Raw genomic sequence first — 15,908 nt, 5'->3', positions numbered from 1 at the left:
AAGCTATACGGACCGATTCTGATATAATGGCTCCAAAGAATGGTTCAGGTAAACATAAAATTACCTTTTATGCTGATGATGTTCTTCTTTTTCTTAGTAATCCTTTGATATCTGTGCCCTGCTTGATCCAAGTAACTAATTTATTCAGTGCGTTCTTAGGCTACAAAATCAATTTCACAAAATTGGAGGCCATGCTAATGGGCGGTCTCGCTAGTATGTCCAATTTATCAGACAGTTTTTGCTTTCCCTTTCGGTGGTCTCTGGAGGGTTTTTTATATTTAGGGATTTTTATCACCCCAGTTTTTGGTCAACTGTACAAAGCCAATTTTGTGCATCTATTAGAGAGGATAAGGATCTTCAATGCTGCGGGGATCTCCCGATATCTTGGTTAGGCAGAATAGCTCTAATTAAAAAGAATATTTTGTCTCGTCTCTTATACCCTGTGAGAATAGCCCGAGGCTGGCATTGTGTAAACTGTACGGTTGGCTTGGTACTTTCATTTGGCATCATAGACGGCCCCTTATTAAATGCAAGAAGCTGCAGCTCCCACAAGCAAGGGGAGGACTGGATTTTCCAGACTCTAGGAAGTACCTGCTGAGATCTCTAAGCTACGTAGCCGACAGAGTCTCGTGTGACCCACAATCAATCTGGCTGGACATTGAGGCTTCTCAAGAAAAGTGTCCCCTCGTTGACCTCTTATTTTTAGATAAGATGAAAGTCATTATGGACCATTATAAAAACCCCATTGTATTAAATACAATTAAAGCTTGGAAGATAATGTGGTAAGACAATGGTAATTCACAAAAAACCTCTCCTTATACTCCTATAGTGGGAGCATGGGATTTTCAACTGGGGCACACAGACCCTACATTTAGAACCTGGAGGTCCAGGGGTATTAGGGGATCTGTTCGATGGGCGGTTATGATGTCTTTTGAACAGCTGCACCAGAAATTTGGACTGCCTAATGGAGACCTTTTATCGATGTTTCCAAATTCGAGACTATATACAGAAGAAGACCACATTATTGGATAGCTCTTCTGATAGGGAAAGTGTGTTATGGCCAATGGGTCCACCCTCGGTCAGCACTCTTTATCACTCATTACAGAACTAAGTATTGAAAGACATGGAACAATTGTTTAAAACATGGAATCAGGAATTGGGGTTGGACATCTGTTTAGAGATGTGGGACGACATGGTTTCCTCCCACAGTCCAAAGATGTGCAGGTCAGGTGAATTGGCCATGCTAAAGTGCCCGTAGTGTTAGGTAAGGGGTAGATATAGGGGTATGGGTGGGTTGTGCTTCGGCGGGTCGGTGTGGACTTGTTGGGCCGAAGGGCCTGTTTCCACACTGTAAGTAATCTAATCTAATCTAATCTAATCTAATCTGAGAAAATGCCAGAAAGATCTCCCATTTGTAATAGAACACAAGCCATCCAACTAAAGATACTCCATAGGACTCATATAGCACCGGAATGATTGGCAAAATTTAGAGCATGAACATCTCCAGTGTGTCCTAAATGTAAAATAGAAGTGGGCACTCTCTCACACTGTTTATGGAGATGTCATAAGATCTGTAAATACTGGACCAGAGTAGTAAACGTGCTGACAGAAATCTTGAGAGCAAAAATTGGAGTAGATCCAGTATCTCTTCTCCTGGGCTTTTCGAACCTGTGCTCCCTTGAATGTGCACAGGAGGAAATTATTTTCCATTCTCTCCTTTTGTGCAAGGAAAAATATCTTAATAAATTGGGTAGCTGAGGGCCCTCCAGGACTTTCGAATTGGCACAGGTTAATCATGGAATGTATTCTCCTGACTTCCTCACAAATATGGTGCACCAAAAACTGAATAATTCTATAAAATATGGCAGCCCTTCCTGAACTATATAGATACAGATATTTTGGCCATATTGTCAAGGGCTTTTATTTAGTTGTGGTAGTGGTTCTGGCTGGTCCGGGGGCCCCCGGGGAGGAATCCCATATGCATACGGGTTTTGTTATTGTCTTGATGTTAATTCACTCTGAGCATGTACTTCATTATTTATTTACTATGTTATGTAAGATATTCTGTTATATGCTTTGGTTATTTGTAGGTTAGATTAGTTCTTAGTTGAGTGGTTTATTTTCTCTTTATTTTGTGTCTGTTGTGTTTTGGTTATTTATTAAATATTTAATAGAATGTTAGCGTTTATGTTTGTCTGTGTTATTTTGTAAGTTTATAAAAATGTTTTAAAAATTTTCCTTTTTCTTCAATAAAAATATCCATTTAAAAAAAGGGACCTCTGGCAACTTTTTCACACAAAGTGTGATGCATTTATGGAATGAGTTGCAAGAGGAAGTAGTGGAGCCTGGTACAATTACAACATTTTAAAATGCATCTGAAGGGTGCATGAATGGGAAGGGTTTAGAAGGATATGGGCCAAATTCTGGCAAATGAGGATGAGATTAATTTTAGGACATCTGGTTGGCATGGACGAGTTGGACTGAAGGGTCTGTTTCCTTGCTGTACATCTCTGACTCTGTTAATTTATCAATTTATCTGATGAATGAATTTTTTTTAGTTTAAATAGCATGCAAAAAGTACGCAATGGTGCTTGACTAATAATTTTGTTGAAACAGCCTTGCTTACTGGAGCAAAAAGTACAAGCCTTTAATGACTTGACTTATTAATTGTAAAAACTGAAATCACTATTTTGCATAATGAAGAATGTGCTGAATTCTGATTCCCCCTGGTTTGTAACATAAATCATGAGCAGATTGTTCAGCCTCTTGAGGTGCAAGTGAGGAGTGCAAATGCTGGAGATTAGAGTCAAGATTAGAGTGGTGCTGGAAACGCGCAGCAGGTCAGGCAACATCCGAGGAGCAAGAAAATCGACGTTTCGGGCAGGAGACGTTCATCAGGAAGGTCTCCTGCCCAAAACGTCAATTTTCCTGCTCCTCGGATGCTGCCTGACCTGCTGTACTCTTTCAGCACCACTCTAATCTCTATTCAGCCTGCTTGAGCTTGCTCTGCCAATTCAAGGTCATGGTTGATCATCTACCTAATGCCATTTACCTGTATTAGTCCTATATCCCCTGATGTTATTAGTTCCTGCAAATCTATCAATCTCAGTCTTGAATATATCTGATGACTAAACTTTTACAATCTGCTGGACCATTTTCCATTGTTCTGCCATGGGCCTTACCAAAGTGTGTAAAGCTCATCCTCACCAAGAGGTTATCAATTGAACTCTGGTTGCTGAATTTATGGCATTATTACAACCAGTAAAGGCAAATTATGGAAACCCATAAAGGACCAGTAAAGTTGGCAATAAATTGTCCCTCTAAGTTTTTTTAGACATACTTTTTATTTTAACCTGTCATGAACAGTTTTACTGTGCTGATCTACCACCTACATGTTGGTGTTGGAAGGCAGTAACTTTCAGGAGGCAAGGATGTTTTGCCAAGGGTAATTGTTTTGTCACAAGTTTTACTGGATTTGTACCTGGTATGAGAAATAGTTTATTCAGCCTATTTTTTTTAAAAAAAGCAAAACCTAGAGAGTTGGAGTTTAGAGTGAGATGTGATCTCATTGAAGCATACATAATTCTGAAGGAGCTTGATAGAGTGGGCATAGAAGTTACCACCTCTGACTGAAGAATCAAACGCATTGGGACACAGTCTCAGGGTAAAGTGTAAAATGGTTGAAATTTCTTCATTCAAAATTGAGAGTTTAGAGTTTTGGATTCAGGATTTGAGTTGTCAGTACTTAAAGGTTGATTATATTAAAGGCTAAGACATTGATACTCCAGTCTATCGGGGAATTGAGTTGTGTGGAGCAGGTCAGTTTTGATCATAATGAATGGCAGAATAGGCTCAAGGAACCTTAAGAAACAGGAACAAGATTAAATCTTGTGTTCTACTACAATGGTATTTCATATTGTGTTGAACTGTTTTTGATTATGATTGACAAAACCATTATTCTATGCTTTTGCTTGTCACTCACCTAACTTCTTGAAGGCCAGTTGAGTTTGGAATTTCTGCAATTAGTTGTCATCTTCTATTTCCTAATGTATGAATTGCAAAAGGTTAGCATGCAGGCATAGCAAACAATAAGGCAGTCTGACAGAATGCTTTCATTGCAAATGAGTTGAATACAAAATTTAAGGACGTTCTGCTTCAGTTATATGAAACATTTGAAACTTTGTGTAGAGTACTGCACAAGGTATTGATTTCTTTATTTAAGGAAGAATATAAATTTGGAAATAGTTCAGAGATGTTTTACTAGACTAATCCTTGGAATAGGCAGGTTATCTTATGAGGAGAAAGTGAGAGGATTGCAGATGCTGGAGATCAGAGTTGTGGGGTGCTGGAAAAGCACAGAAGATCAGGCAGTGTCCGAGGAGCAGGAGAATCGACGTTTTGAGCATAAGCCCTTCAGGAGGGATGAGGAAAGATCACACAAGGCAGACTCGTGCATTTGGAAAGGATGTTTCCTTTTATGGCACAACATAGAACTAGAGATCACTTCCACCTCCTCCAACCGACCCCCCCCCCCCCCCCGAATAAAGGGTCAGCCCCATAAGACAAATAATGCAAAGTCGTTTTTTTGGAACTCTTGCTCAAAAGACAGTGAAAGCATAGTCTTTGTTTTTATGGTGACGAGAGACCAGATTCTTGATCAGGAGGTAAATTGTTATTTCTGATTGATGGGAATATGGAATAATAAAGTTATACATTATTTTCTTATCTCAGCAGATGTGAGAGCTGAGTGACCTATTCTTGCTCCTAGTTTGCAATAATCATCAGGAGGTTGGCTATTATTGTTGAAACAATGTAAATAAATAAAATGATCCCAATTATAATACAGTAGCACCTCAACATACAAACGACCCCGTTTACGAACAAATCGGTTTACGAACAGGATTGTATGTAAAATTTTGCTTCAAAGTACATACGAAATTCAAGGTACCAATGAAGGTACGAACGCAAAAAGCCTGTGTGCAACCACATGGTTTCATTGTTCTGCTTTGCTACACGCTTGTTGAACGCAAAAGCTCTCTGGCCCTGCGTGATTTCATTCAGTTCGTCTTTGGCGCGTGCGCTGTGAGCAGAGTTCGTTGCTACGTCCAAGCATTCTTACACTATCCGAACAATGGGAAAAATTGATTCGGTTCGTGAACCGGGTCCCGGAACGGATTAAGTTCGTAAGTCGAGGCGCTACTGTACTTAATCAGGGTCTTATAACTGCAACTTTGTGACCCATTCAGACAACTTACAAATTATATTGCTGTCAATTACAGACTGTAACATTCAGTATTGTAAACATTTCTACAAGAAAACTCCATAAACAAATTATATTTTAATGGCTGTCTTGGTGATGGCCTGTGGACCAAATAAGTAAATTATTCTGATTCTGTGAAGCATATATTTAACTGTGCTCGATTTTACAAAATCTGATTCCATCGTTACAGCCAAGCATTGTAGCTTTGAGTTTCCATACATAGGCGAGAAATGTTTGTAATGCATCTTTTATTGACTGAATCTATTTAAATAAATGCATTTTATAATGCAGAACATCAAAGAAAATTAAGCAGCATATGCCAGTGTGTGAATCGGAAGATGATGCTAAGCCAATGTCTTATGATGAAAAGAGACGATTAAGTCTTGATATAAACAAGCTTCCTGGTGACAAATTGGGGCGCATCGTTCATATAATACAGGCACGAGAGCCGTCCTTAAGGGACTCTAATCCAGATGAGATAGAAATTGACTTTGAAACTTTAAAGTCCTCTACACTGAGAGACCTGGAAAGACATGTTAATACTTGTCTAAGAAAAAAGCAAATAAAAACTTTCCGTAAGTATGAAATTCGACAGTATAGATATTCTCATTTAGAATGATGCTGAGTCTAATGCATTTTTGGATACTGCGTTATGTAGCTAAAAAGTCTTCCGGAAAATCTAAAGAAGAAATTCAACTGGAGAAAAAGCAAGAGCTGGAAAAAAGATTGCAGGATGTGAGTGGGCAGCTGAACGCTGGAAAAAAACAGACAAACTGTATGTACTTGGTATGCTTAAACTGTAATACCATGCCCTTTCTTTTTGTCTTCAAATTAAATGTTTTGACTTTTTTTACAGCTCAGAAGAATAATCCAGCTATAGATATGGGCCAATGTTCAAGATTAAGTGAAAGCAGCAGCAGTTCCTCAGACTCTGAAAGTGACAGCAGCAGTAGTGAATCTAGTTCTTCAGATAGCAATGACACTGAATCAGGTTAGGTATCAACCTCTGTACGTACATGTATACAGCCAGGTACAATTGATCTGTACTATCCTCCCAACTTCACTCAGATCTGTTATTTTCCAGCAGTATAGAAAATGGAGCTAGTTATTAATGTTAGATCTTGAACAATGTTGTATTGGAAGCTGAAGTATCCTTTTGACATTTTGAATTGTCCATTTACGCTGAACAGTAACCATTCGATTATATAATCTATATTGCTTGAAATGCAGTATATTCCAGTACAAAATGCAAAATCAATGGCCGGGAAAGACCAGCTAATTCATCAGGCATTCCAGAATTTTTTTAAGAAGCCTGAAAATGTTGAACTCAATTAAGGTAGAAAGATTTTATAAATAATATAAACAGTAAAGTTGGAAGACAAATTGACGTCTTATAAAAGCTGCAAACTCTTAATGCACAAGAATTTAGTCATCAAATAGAAAAATTGGTTATCAAATTTCAATTGATCATGTGATGAAGGCTTATTTGTGGAATATAAACTTGGTGTTTCATTTTGTAGGTGCTGCTGGCTGACTTGCTTGTATATGTAGCATATGCTGCTTTTTCCAGCTATTTTCAAATTGATTAATGTCGAGTCGAACTTTGCTTGAATATCTTGTGTATGGTTTTGAATTTGTCATTCCTAATAAATTAACCATGAATGCTTCCACGTTAAATGTAATGCTTCAACTGTTGTGATTTCAAAATTCCATGTGGATTGAGAGGTGTGTTAATCATGTTTTCTGGATTTGTCAGTTGGGAGATATTTTCTGTTTTGGCTACACTAATACAGGTTCTTGCAGTTCTTGCTGATTAGAGTAGGGTCAATGCTGAGAATGAAATATATAGTTACTAGATATATAGTAAAGATGCTCACTCTGAAAGAATTTAAATTGGCTTCTGTAAGATTTAATTTGACAAAAGATGTATTTTCAATGGAATTACACTGTTTTTCAGGTTGGGAGGAGATTGTAGGGTAGAGGAAATGTATTTGCATCTTCTCGGTATAAATATCTGGTCAGTTTTTGATGTTTATGTTTTTGCTAGATGGTGAGCTGAGCAGCGAGTTCTTCTAGGCCTGTTGAGTATGTTCTGACATAATATATAGTTTCAGTTTTGTTACAGAATCTGATGTCCCTTGTCAGTCAGTATTTATCCTTTGTGTTATAAATATGGATTATTTCTCCCTGATTTAATCAGTCTGCCACTCCAATCTTTATAAACTTTTTTTTTCAACAATTTGTGGAAGTCAGCTGACTCCCAAGTCATTTTGTTCGCATCTAATAACTAGATTTGTAATTCTATTTAATTTTACAATTGCACCAAAGTTAAGATTAGAAATCTCCAGTATTTCCAAATGAAAAGCTTTGTATTGTTTGGAATGTGTTTATTTTATCTAAATTTTTCTAACTTTTTTTGGTATTCTTTGTTAGAGGTTTGAGTTACCAAATGATGAAAGGGGGCTCAAAAATTCTATTGTTGCTAAATTGGAAAATTTGCAGATTTCAGTCCAACCTAACTGAGCAACTTATTGTGAACAAAAATTTGTTACTGGATTTGAAGTTGAGCCTTTTCCATTTCTGTGTGACATGTACTTAATGAAAGTGGTATTTAGTATGCAGAATAATATAATTGGCCAGAAATGATGAAATGGTATGTTTTCCCTATATTTGAATTGGAATAAAAAGATCCATTGAACAGGCTTCTTTAATAAATGCAACATTATTGATCTATTTAAGTCAAATTTATTCAACAAAGACAAAATTGTCCAACACAATTTGTAATGTAAATTTTACACCTCTTAATAAACTGCAACACATGCATGCAAAGAGTAAAGGGAAGCAACTCAATTTCTGTCTAGAGATTCACTTTGGTGGAGGGGAGAGCACCTTTGACAAATGATGCTTGTTTCTTGAAGAAATAGGCGAATAGTTGACTGTTCATATGGTTATCCATCTGGTGTAGGCGTGCAAGTCACGAGATGAGTGCAGTTTTGACTGAGGTCTTTGTCGATGCAGCTTTCTCAGGAAACAGCATTGCAAAGCAGCTCTTAAGGAGAACAATCAAATTTAACGTTGGGAAACAAAGATGTTTCAGAAGGCAGAGAGATAAGCTGGGCAGACCTTCCTCAACTGATATCCAAAACAATATCGCAACAAGGCATCCATAAATCACAGGAAGGAGATTTGTGTAGTAAGTCTGAGCAATTAGCTGAAGTCCCATGATACTTGTAGGTCTTTCAACTAAAGTTCAATTGTGACCTTTCATTGGAAATGTTTTTAAAAGGGAAAAAACAGGCATCCACAAAACTTGAAATTAATCTATTTTGCCATAATCCTTCAAAGCTCAGGCCACAAAAAAGATTGAATACTGAGCTGTTATAATGAATGTTAAACTAAGTAACTATACATTTTAATTGGATAATAAATAAACAGTTGTTTGCTCAACAATGTACAACTGTTTTGAAATCAAACTGCTATTTGATTTCAAAATCTAAATTATCTTCCATCGCAGGAGATAAAATTGTCTGCCACTCCCTATGTTCTTTGCTCTTCCTTCTCTCATATCTTGTAGTTTGATTTTATAGAAACTTAAACCAAAACCATCAGACAAATACTTAGAATATTTTTCCTCCTTGTCTTTAACTTTGTTTCTCCCATGTTTTTTCAGATGCGCCATATCATCAAGAAAATTTATTACCAATTTTGTTGCAAATTTGTGATTGCCTGTTTTCCCAAATTATTTGAATAAAATACTACAAGCTTAATGATATGAATTAATAAAGCTAAGTGGCACTGGTGATTCCCTGAAAGTTAAATAGTAAACCATGCAAACAAATTTCAAGATTAAGAACATCTGTGGTATTTTGCTTTTGTATTAATTTCGCTCTTCTGTATAAATTACTGCATGCTTAAATCCCTCAAATTGGATCTCCATCACATTACAGAAATGGATTTCATCAAAATCATAAATGATCTTCTCCATGATTGTACAAAAGATAAACTTTCCCTCTCATGCTTCTCAACCTTTTGCAACCTTTGACAAAGATATTGTCAACTTCCTCTTACAATAACACCCCACAGTCAGCTGGGTGAGACTGCACACACCCAGTCCCATTCTTCTCCATCTAATTACAGCAAGTGTATCATTTGCAGTGGTATCTCCTCTTCTCTGCCTTTTGGTATTTCCTTAAGTTTTCAGTAACAGTGTTCTGTTTCTCAACGACAACATTGTCTGAAAGCATAACACTAGTCTTTACATTATATGCTGATGTCCACCTCTACCTTGCTACCATCTTTTGCCAATCCATTCCACAGTATGGAAGCCCAATAAGTCCACAACGACCCTCTGAAGTGTAACCCACTCAGGCCCATTTCCCTACCCTATATTTTTCACTGACTAATTTGCATCTAACACTATGGGGTAATTTGGCATGGCTAATTCACCTGACCTGCACATTTTTGAATTGTAGGAGGAAATGGGAGCACCGGGTGGAAACCCATGCAGACACAGGGAGAATGTGCAAACTCCACACAGACAGTCGCCCAAGATTGGAATTGAACCCGGGTCCCTTGGTGCTTTGAAGTAGCGGTGCTAACCACTGAGCTGCCTTGCTGCCCATTGCGTTGCTGCCATCACATTGCTTATTTAATATCTGGCAATGGCTAAACAGACATTTTCTCCAATTATATATTAGGAAAACTGAAGCTATTTTTCTCTGCGCCAAACTCCATTTCCTAAGTACTGATGCCATCCCTTTGCATGGTAGCAGCACAAGATTAAGCTAGTTCATTCACAACTTTTGGTGTCATTTGATTCTGATCTGACCTTCCAACCATAGATTAGCACTATCCTTAAGACCATGTATTTTCATCCTCATGCTATTATCCGACTTTGCTTCTATCTCAGTTAATAGTTTTTATATTCATTCGTGGAATGGGGTGTCATTGGTTGGGCGAGCGTTCATTGCCCATTTCTAGTTGCTTGAGAGAAGATGGTGGACAGCTACACCACTGCAGTTTATTTGGTGTAGGTTCCATGATTTTAGAAAGTGACATTTCTAAGCTAGGATGGTGGATGGCTTGGAAGGGACCTTGCAGGTGGTGGCATACCATGTATCTACTGCTCTGACTTTTTAGCTGATGATGGAAATTCAGAAGATGCTATCTAATGAGCCTTGGTGAATTTCTGTGGTGCATGAGAACTGCTTTGTTCTGAATGGTGGTAACCCTCTTGAATGTTGTTGCAGCTGCAGGGTGAGCCTTCCATCAGACACCTTAGTTGTGCCATGGCCGTAGGCTTTTGGGAGACAGGATGGAATTTTCTTGCTGTGGATTCCTAGCTTCTGGCCTGCGTCTGTAGCCACTGTGTTTATATGACAGGCCCAGTTCAACTTCTGGTCAATGTTAACTTCCAGGATGTTGCTAGCAGAAGATTCAGTAATGGTAATACCACTAAACGTCGGGTTGTAAGTTTGCTTGCCAAGCTGGTAGCAGTTCTCAGCAGTTTCGTCACCATGCTAGGTAACATTTATCAGTGAGCCTCTGATGAAGCGCTGGTGTTCAGTCCCGCTTTCTATTTGTGTGTCTTAGTGATATCATTTCCAGTTCTTTTTCTTAGAGGCTAATAAATGGGGTTGAATTTGATGTATTTGTTGGTGGAGTTCTGGTTTGAATTCCAGTCCTCGAGGAGTTCCCATCCATGTCGCTGTTTCGCCTGTCCTCCTTCATTTGTGTGTAAGGATACTAGTGATAGCTGGTCATGTCTTTTGGTGGCTAGTTGTTTGTGTATCCTGGTGGCTAGTTTCCTGCCTGTCTGTCCAATGTAGTGTTTGTTTGAATACATTGTATAGAACAATGGGTCCAATTCTTAAACAACAAACCTAAATACAAAGACAGCATACCCTGAGACCCTAGCCACACTACCATACATCAAAGATCAATATATCAGAGATGGCATCATGTTAGCCCACAAATCTACCAACACATAAACAGCAACTGATGAACCTAAAGGACCCTGTATCAACAACCAGCAAAACAAATGTCATTTGCAGAATACATCACAAGGACTGCAATAAATACTGCATTGGACAGACAGGCAGGAAACTAGCCACCAGGATACACTAACACCAACTAGCTACCAAAAGACATGACCAGCTATCACTAGTATCCTTACACACAGATGAAGAAGGACACCATCCTATGACAGGCTAAAAAGAGAATTGGATGGGAATTCCTAGAGGATTGGAATTCAAATTGGAACTCCATCAATAAACGCGCCAATTTGGATCTCATTTATCAACTTCTAAGAAAAAGAACTGGAAATGATATTACCCACCATAACCGACCAAGACACACAAATAGAAAGCAGGACTGAACACCAGCACTTCACCAGAGGCTCACTGATAATGTTACCTAGCATGGTGACGAAACTTCTGAGAACAAATCTACCTGCTCGGCGAGCAAACTTACAACCTGAATCTCCGACCTGAGCCACAAATCATCATCTCAAAAATCATAAGCCATTAAACATCCAGGAATGTTGGTTAGATATTTTTATTGGAGCTGCTCATTGTTTGACAGTTATGCACCTCAACTGTTGTTTGCCACTTGTCAGCCTAAACTTGGGCATGTTCTGGTCTTGCTGCATTTGAATTTGGTCTGCTTCAGTATTACTTTTATTTTAACTGACTTCTCCCTCTGGGTAGGCCCAAGCTCTGAATACCTTACCTACATCTCTGACGTCCAAGGAGCAGGAAAATCAACATTTCAGGCATAAGTTTCCAAAATCGACCAAAACGTCGATTCTGCTGCACCTTGGATGCTGCTTGACCTACTGTGCTTTTCCAGCACCACGCTCTTGACTCTGATCTCCAGCATCAGCAGTCCTCACTTTTCCCTTGCCTACATCTCTGCCTATTTCTCGTTTCTCACTTTTCTCACTTCAAGACAATCCTTAAAGTTTGTTTCCTTGGCAAGCATTTTGATCATCTGACCTTTTTTACCCTTGTGTTTCAGTATCATGTTTTGTATTGCTCCTGCAAAGCATATTGATATAGTAAATAAAACGAACATTGCTGTATGAATGCTTATGGTCTTGAAGCAAGCTTTGCATCAAAGTTCGCTTCAAGACCATAAGCAGAACCCTTTTTAGGGCTTCACTTTTCTTTTGTGTATATACTTTATTGTTCAATTTTTCCACCAGAAGGAAAACGCCCGTGTGGCTAATGAAACATTTACAAGCAAAGCCTGTTAATGGCAATGATGTCATTAGAAAGTGAAGGGGAAGTTAGGGAGAGGAGAGAACTAAATCAAAATGAAGTTGGAGAGGGAAGTAAAGCACTGCATCACCTCCATGTTGCCCACCACTCCCTAAAGGCATCATGAGCTTTGGTAAACAATGACACCTCTCCAATGACACCTGGGGAGCAAATGTAACCATGGAAGTGGGGTAGTCAGTTGGCAGAGATGATACTCCTCATGGCCTGCTGCCTGGACCCATGTTTTTTTATTAGTCTCGTCTGGCCAGCCCCAGGAGCAGACCCACAAGAAGGTCCTCTGATCTGCCTTCACCTCTCCACACTGGGTTCCCAAAGATCAGGAGCACAGAGCTGAGCTGCAACCAAAAGTGCAACAGATGGATTTTTCAAATATTTAAAAAGGAAATGCAAATGCCCATAACCAATATGTGAGGTCCACAGATTCCACAGTGTTGTTGGGCTGGGAGTCTGTGAACTGCCATAATCTGCAGTTGTAAGGGACCACTGCTTGCAATACCTTCTGAAATAACTTGAGGCCAGTATCCTGACACAGTGACCCTTTATTTTCATGTGGAGAGTTCTTGATACTGACCTTGGAGTGCCGAAGTGCCCTTGGAGTCAGCTTTCATTAACAGGGTGTCTGACATTCCTGTTCTTATGTCAGGCAGGGCTCCCTGATTCGGGCTGTTAATCTGGTCCAATCAGGGAAGTCTTTGAAGTCCACCTGGCTGATCGCATTACAATCACTATACCTCCACCCCAGGTCCCTTAGGGATCCCATGCTGTGGGTAGCTTAGTTAATACAATTACTCTCCAATTGTTTAACATATTGATGCAGTTTTATTTGCAGCAGTAGCTTTTTTTGCAAAGTATCGAATTCAGAAAGAATTTGGTTAGGTGACTAAAGTATTTTGGATACTGAATGCTGAATGGGCTAGTATTTTAATGTGAAGTGCATTGTATATTAATTTTAGGCCCACATCACTTGGTTTCCACTAACTAAGTTGAATAACCTTGTATCAGTATTTGATTAAAATTGAATCTAGATCTTGCAGAAGGCTAAACTGTAGAGAAACCTGACCACAAGGACATTGTTGTATATTTACAAGTTGACTTGGAGAAGCAGATTAAAAACAGTACATTGGGAAGATTTTATGTTTTAAGTAGTTCCCCTGATCCCAAAACTGATCTCTTGAGGCATTTTTCACTGAAGCATAGATTTGTTGTTGGTAAGAGTAATCTTACTGGTTGAGGAACGTTTTATTCCCTTTATGAATTATTGTTCACTCTTTAGTTCAAAGCATCTTGGACATATACACAATCTTGTTCTCCTAGCCATTTGTTATTATGTCCAGGATAGCAGCAGAGTAAGGCTCCACTGCGAATCTCCTCTGTTCCAACCCCTTTTCTTGTCTTTTTTTTCCGCACTTTTTTGTTTTCTTTTACTTATCTTTGTCCTGAGCTTGGATGGCATTTGAGGTAGCAAGACCTCAGCGTGCGGACCTCTAGTAAACCCAGCGTGAACTTTGGGTGAGCCCAAGGCCAGACCTTGAACAGGTTTACCAGAGAGGAGAATGAATCCCTACCTACTTTTCCAGAGCAAGTATTGGACCCGTGATGTAGCCGTGTCTACATTGGTGAAATACACCCAGTAGCAAAAGATGGTACCTGAGGATCAGAGACTTCATTGTTGATTGGGTCTGGTACTGGCGATGGCAGAAGGACATCACAGCAACATCAATAAGGTGGGTCCAGCGGTGAGATATGACTGACGTTGGTGACTCTGGCGCAAGTGACAACAAGGCAGTGGTGGAGGAGTATTGGCCTAGAAGCAAAGGTGACACCTGAGGATCAGGAACTTCGATATTGATTGGGTCCAATGTAGACAACACAAAGCCGTTGCAGGTGTCCTTGGTGATGAGCTGGTTCAGGACTGGGCAACTCTCTCCAAGCTGTGTCTTTTTTTTTCCATATTCTTAAATTATTCAAAATGGTGCCAATTTGTGGCAACAAATGAAAGCTTTTCATTTTATCTTGTAATTTTTCAGTAAAAATACATTTGACAATAAAAATCAAGATCATTCAATGTAGTAGTTAGTTTGTTCACTTCTACATTTTGTTTTTCTTTTTAGCTGCTTTTGGGAAAAGAATTGATGCCCAATAGGCATGTCCTTTTATCTGATGGGCACAAGGATAATTAATTTGGACAATGACTTAACATCAAAATCTTAGCCATGTTATATTCATTGCTATTAACTTCCAGAGTGATGGTGGCAAGTGTTTTTTTTATATAATACTGTTTTAATTTGTTAACTTGTATCATGTATGTTGAATAGGTCATAGTTTATTTTTTAAGCAGAAAGTAGTACAGCAGCCAACCAGAAACCTGTTGCTATCGAGGAATATTATCTACTGAAGATATTGGAACAGTACAATTACCTACTCTCTTCCCCTCAATGTTGCAATCCAGTTCAATTATCTTTCTTATTACAGCAAACGGTTTGTTTTAATCAGCAGCTTATCAACCAGCATTCTTGATAAACTGCCAAATTTTATATGCCTCAAATACTATAATATCCAAATATTTATGCTGTAAATAAAGTATAAATGATATGTATGCTCCTTGCATTACATTTTTATTACTTGTTTACTTTGATTTTAGGTGTGTTGATCTTTGTACAGAGGTTTTTTTGAGGTTTGTTGATTACTAGAAGCTCTCTTGGTCAGGTTTTACTGTAGTTATATGTACCTCTTGAATAGAATCATAGAATCCTTAGTGTGTAAAGAGGCCTTTCAGCCCATTGATTCCATACTGACCCTCCAAACAGCATCCAATCCAGACCCAGCTCTCCCCACCCCATCCCCATAACCCCCCATTTACCACACCCAACTTGCACATACCTGAACAGTAAGGTGTAATTTAGCGTGCGCATCTTTGGACTGAGGGAAGAAACAGAAACACCCAGAGGAAACTCACGCAGACACAGTCCAAAGATGTGCAGGTTAAGTGGGTTGACCATGTTAAGTTGCCCATAGTATTCAGGGATTTGTAAATTGGGTGGATTAGCCATGGGAAATGCACGGCTACAGGGATGGTGGGTAGGTTTGTCTGGTTGCAATGCTCTTTGGATGGTCAGTGTGGATTTAATGGCTGAATGGCCTGCTTCCTTACTGAAGCGATTCTATGATTCTAAGTTGATTTCTAAATATAAATGCATTACCCAGGGTTAATAATGGAGAATGGATTTCTTCTTTGCATCCAGAGTCTTTAACAAACATTTGAGTTAGGTATTCACCGCCATATACAGAGGAAATCTGTCTCAACTCTGCCATAGTCCCAATCCAGAAGGTCATCCCTTTCTCCAAGCTAACATTTTTCTCCCAATTGC

At 38.9% G+C, this 15,908-nt stretch overlaps 1 protein-coding gene across 1 annotated transcript in view; it reads left to right on the top strand.

Annotated features, from left to right (window-relative positions):
- Positions 1-15,908, top strand: part of LOC140479364 (bromodomain-containing protein 3-like) — a 101,136-nt gene that overhangs the window by 43,382 nt on the left and 41,846 nt on the right. The window contains exons 9-11 of the mRNA XM_072573275.1: positions 5,552-5,839; positions 5,887-6,035; positions 6,117-6,251. Of these exons, the coding sequence (XP_072429376.1) occupies positions 5,552-5,839; positions 5,887-6,035; positions 6,117-6,251 (572 nt within the window). The remainder of the gene's footprint in view (positions 1-5,551; positions 5,840-5,886; positions 6,036-6,116; positions 6,252-15,908) is intronic.

This window comes from Chiloscyllium punctatum, chromosome 7, assembly GCF_047496795.1.
Source record: "Chiloscyllium punctatum isolate Juve2018m chromosome 7, sChiPun1.3, whole genome shotgun sequence".
Classification (NCBI taxonomy): domain Eukaryota; kingdom Metazoa; phylum Chordata; class Chondrichthyes; order Orectolobiformes; family Hemiscylliidae; genus Chiloscyllium; species Chiloscyllium punctatum.
This window is presented reverse-complemented; position numbering and strand designations above follow the sequence as displayed.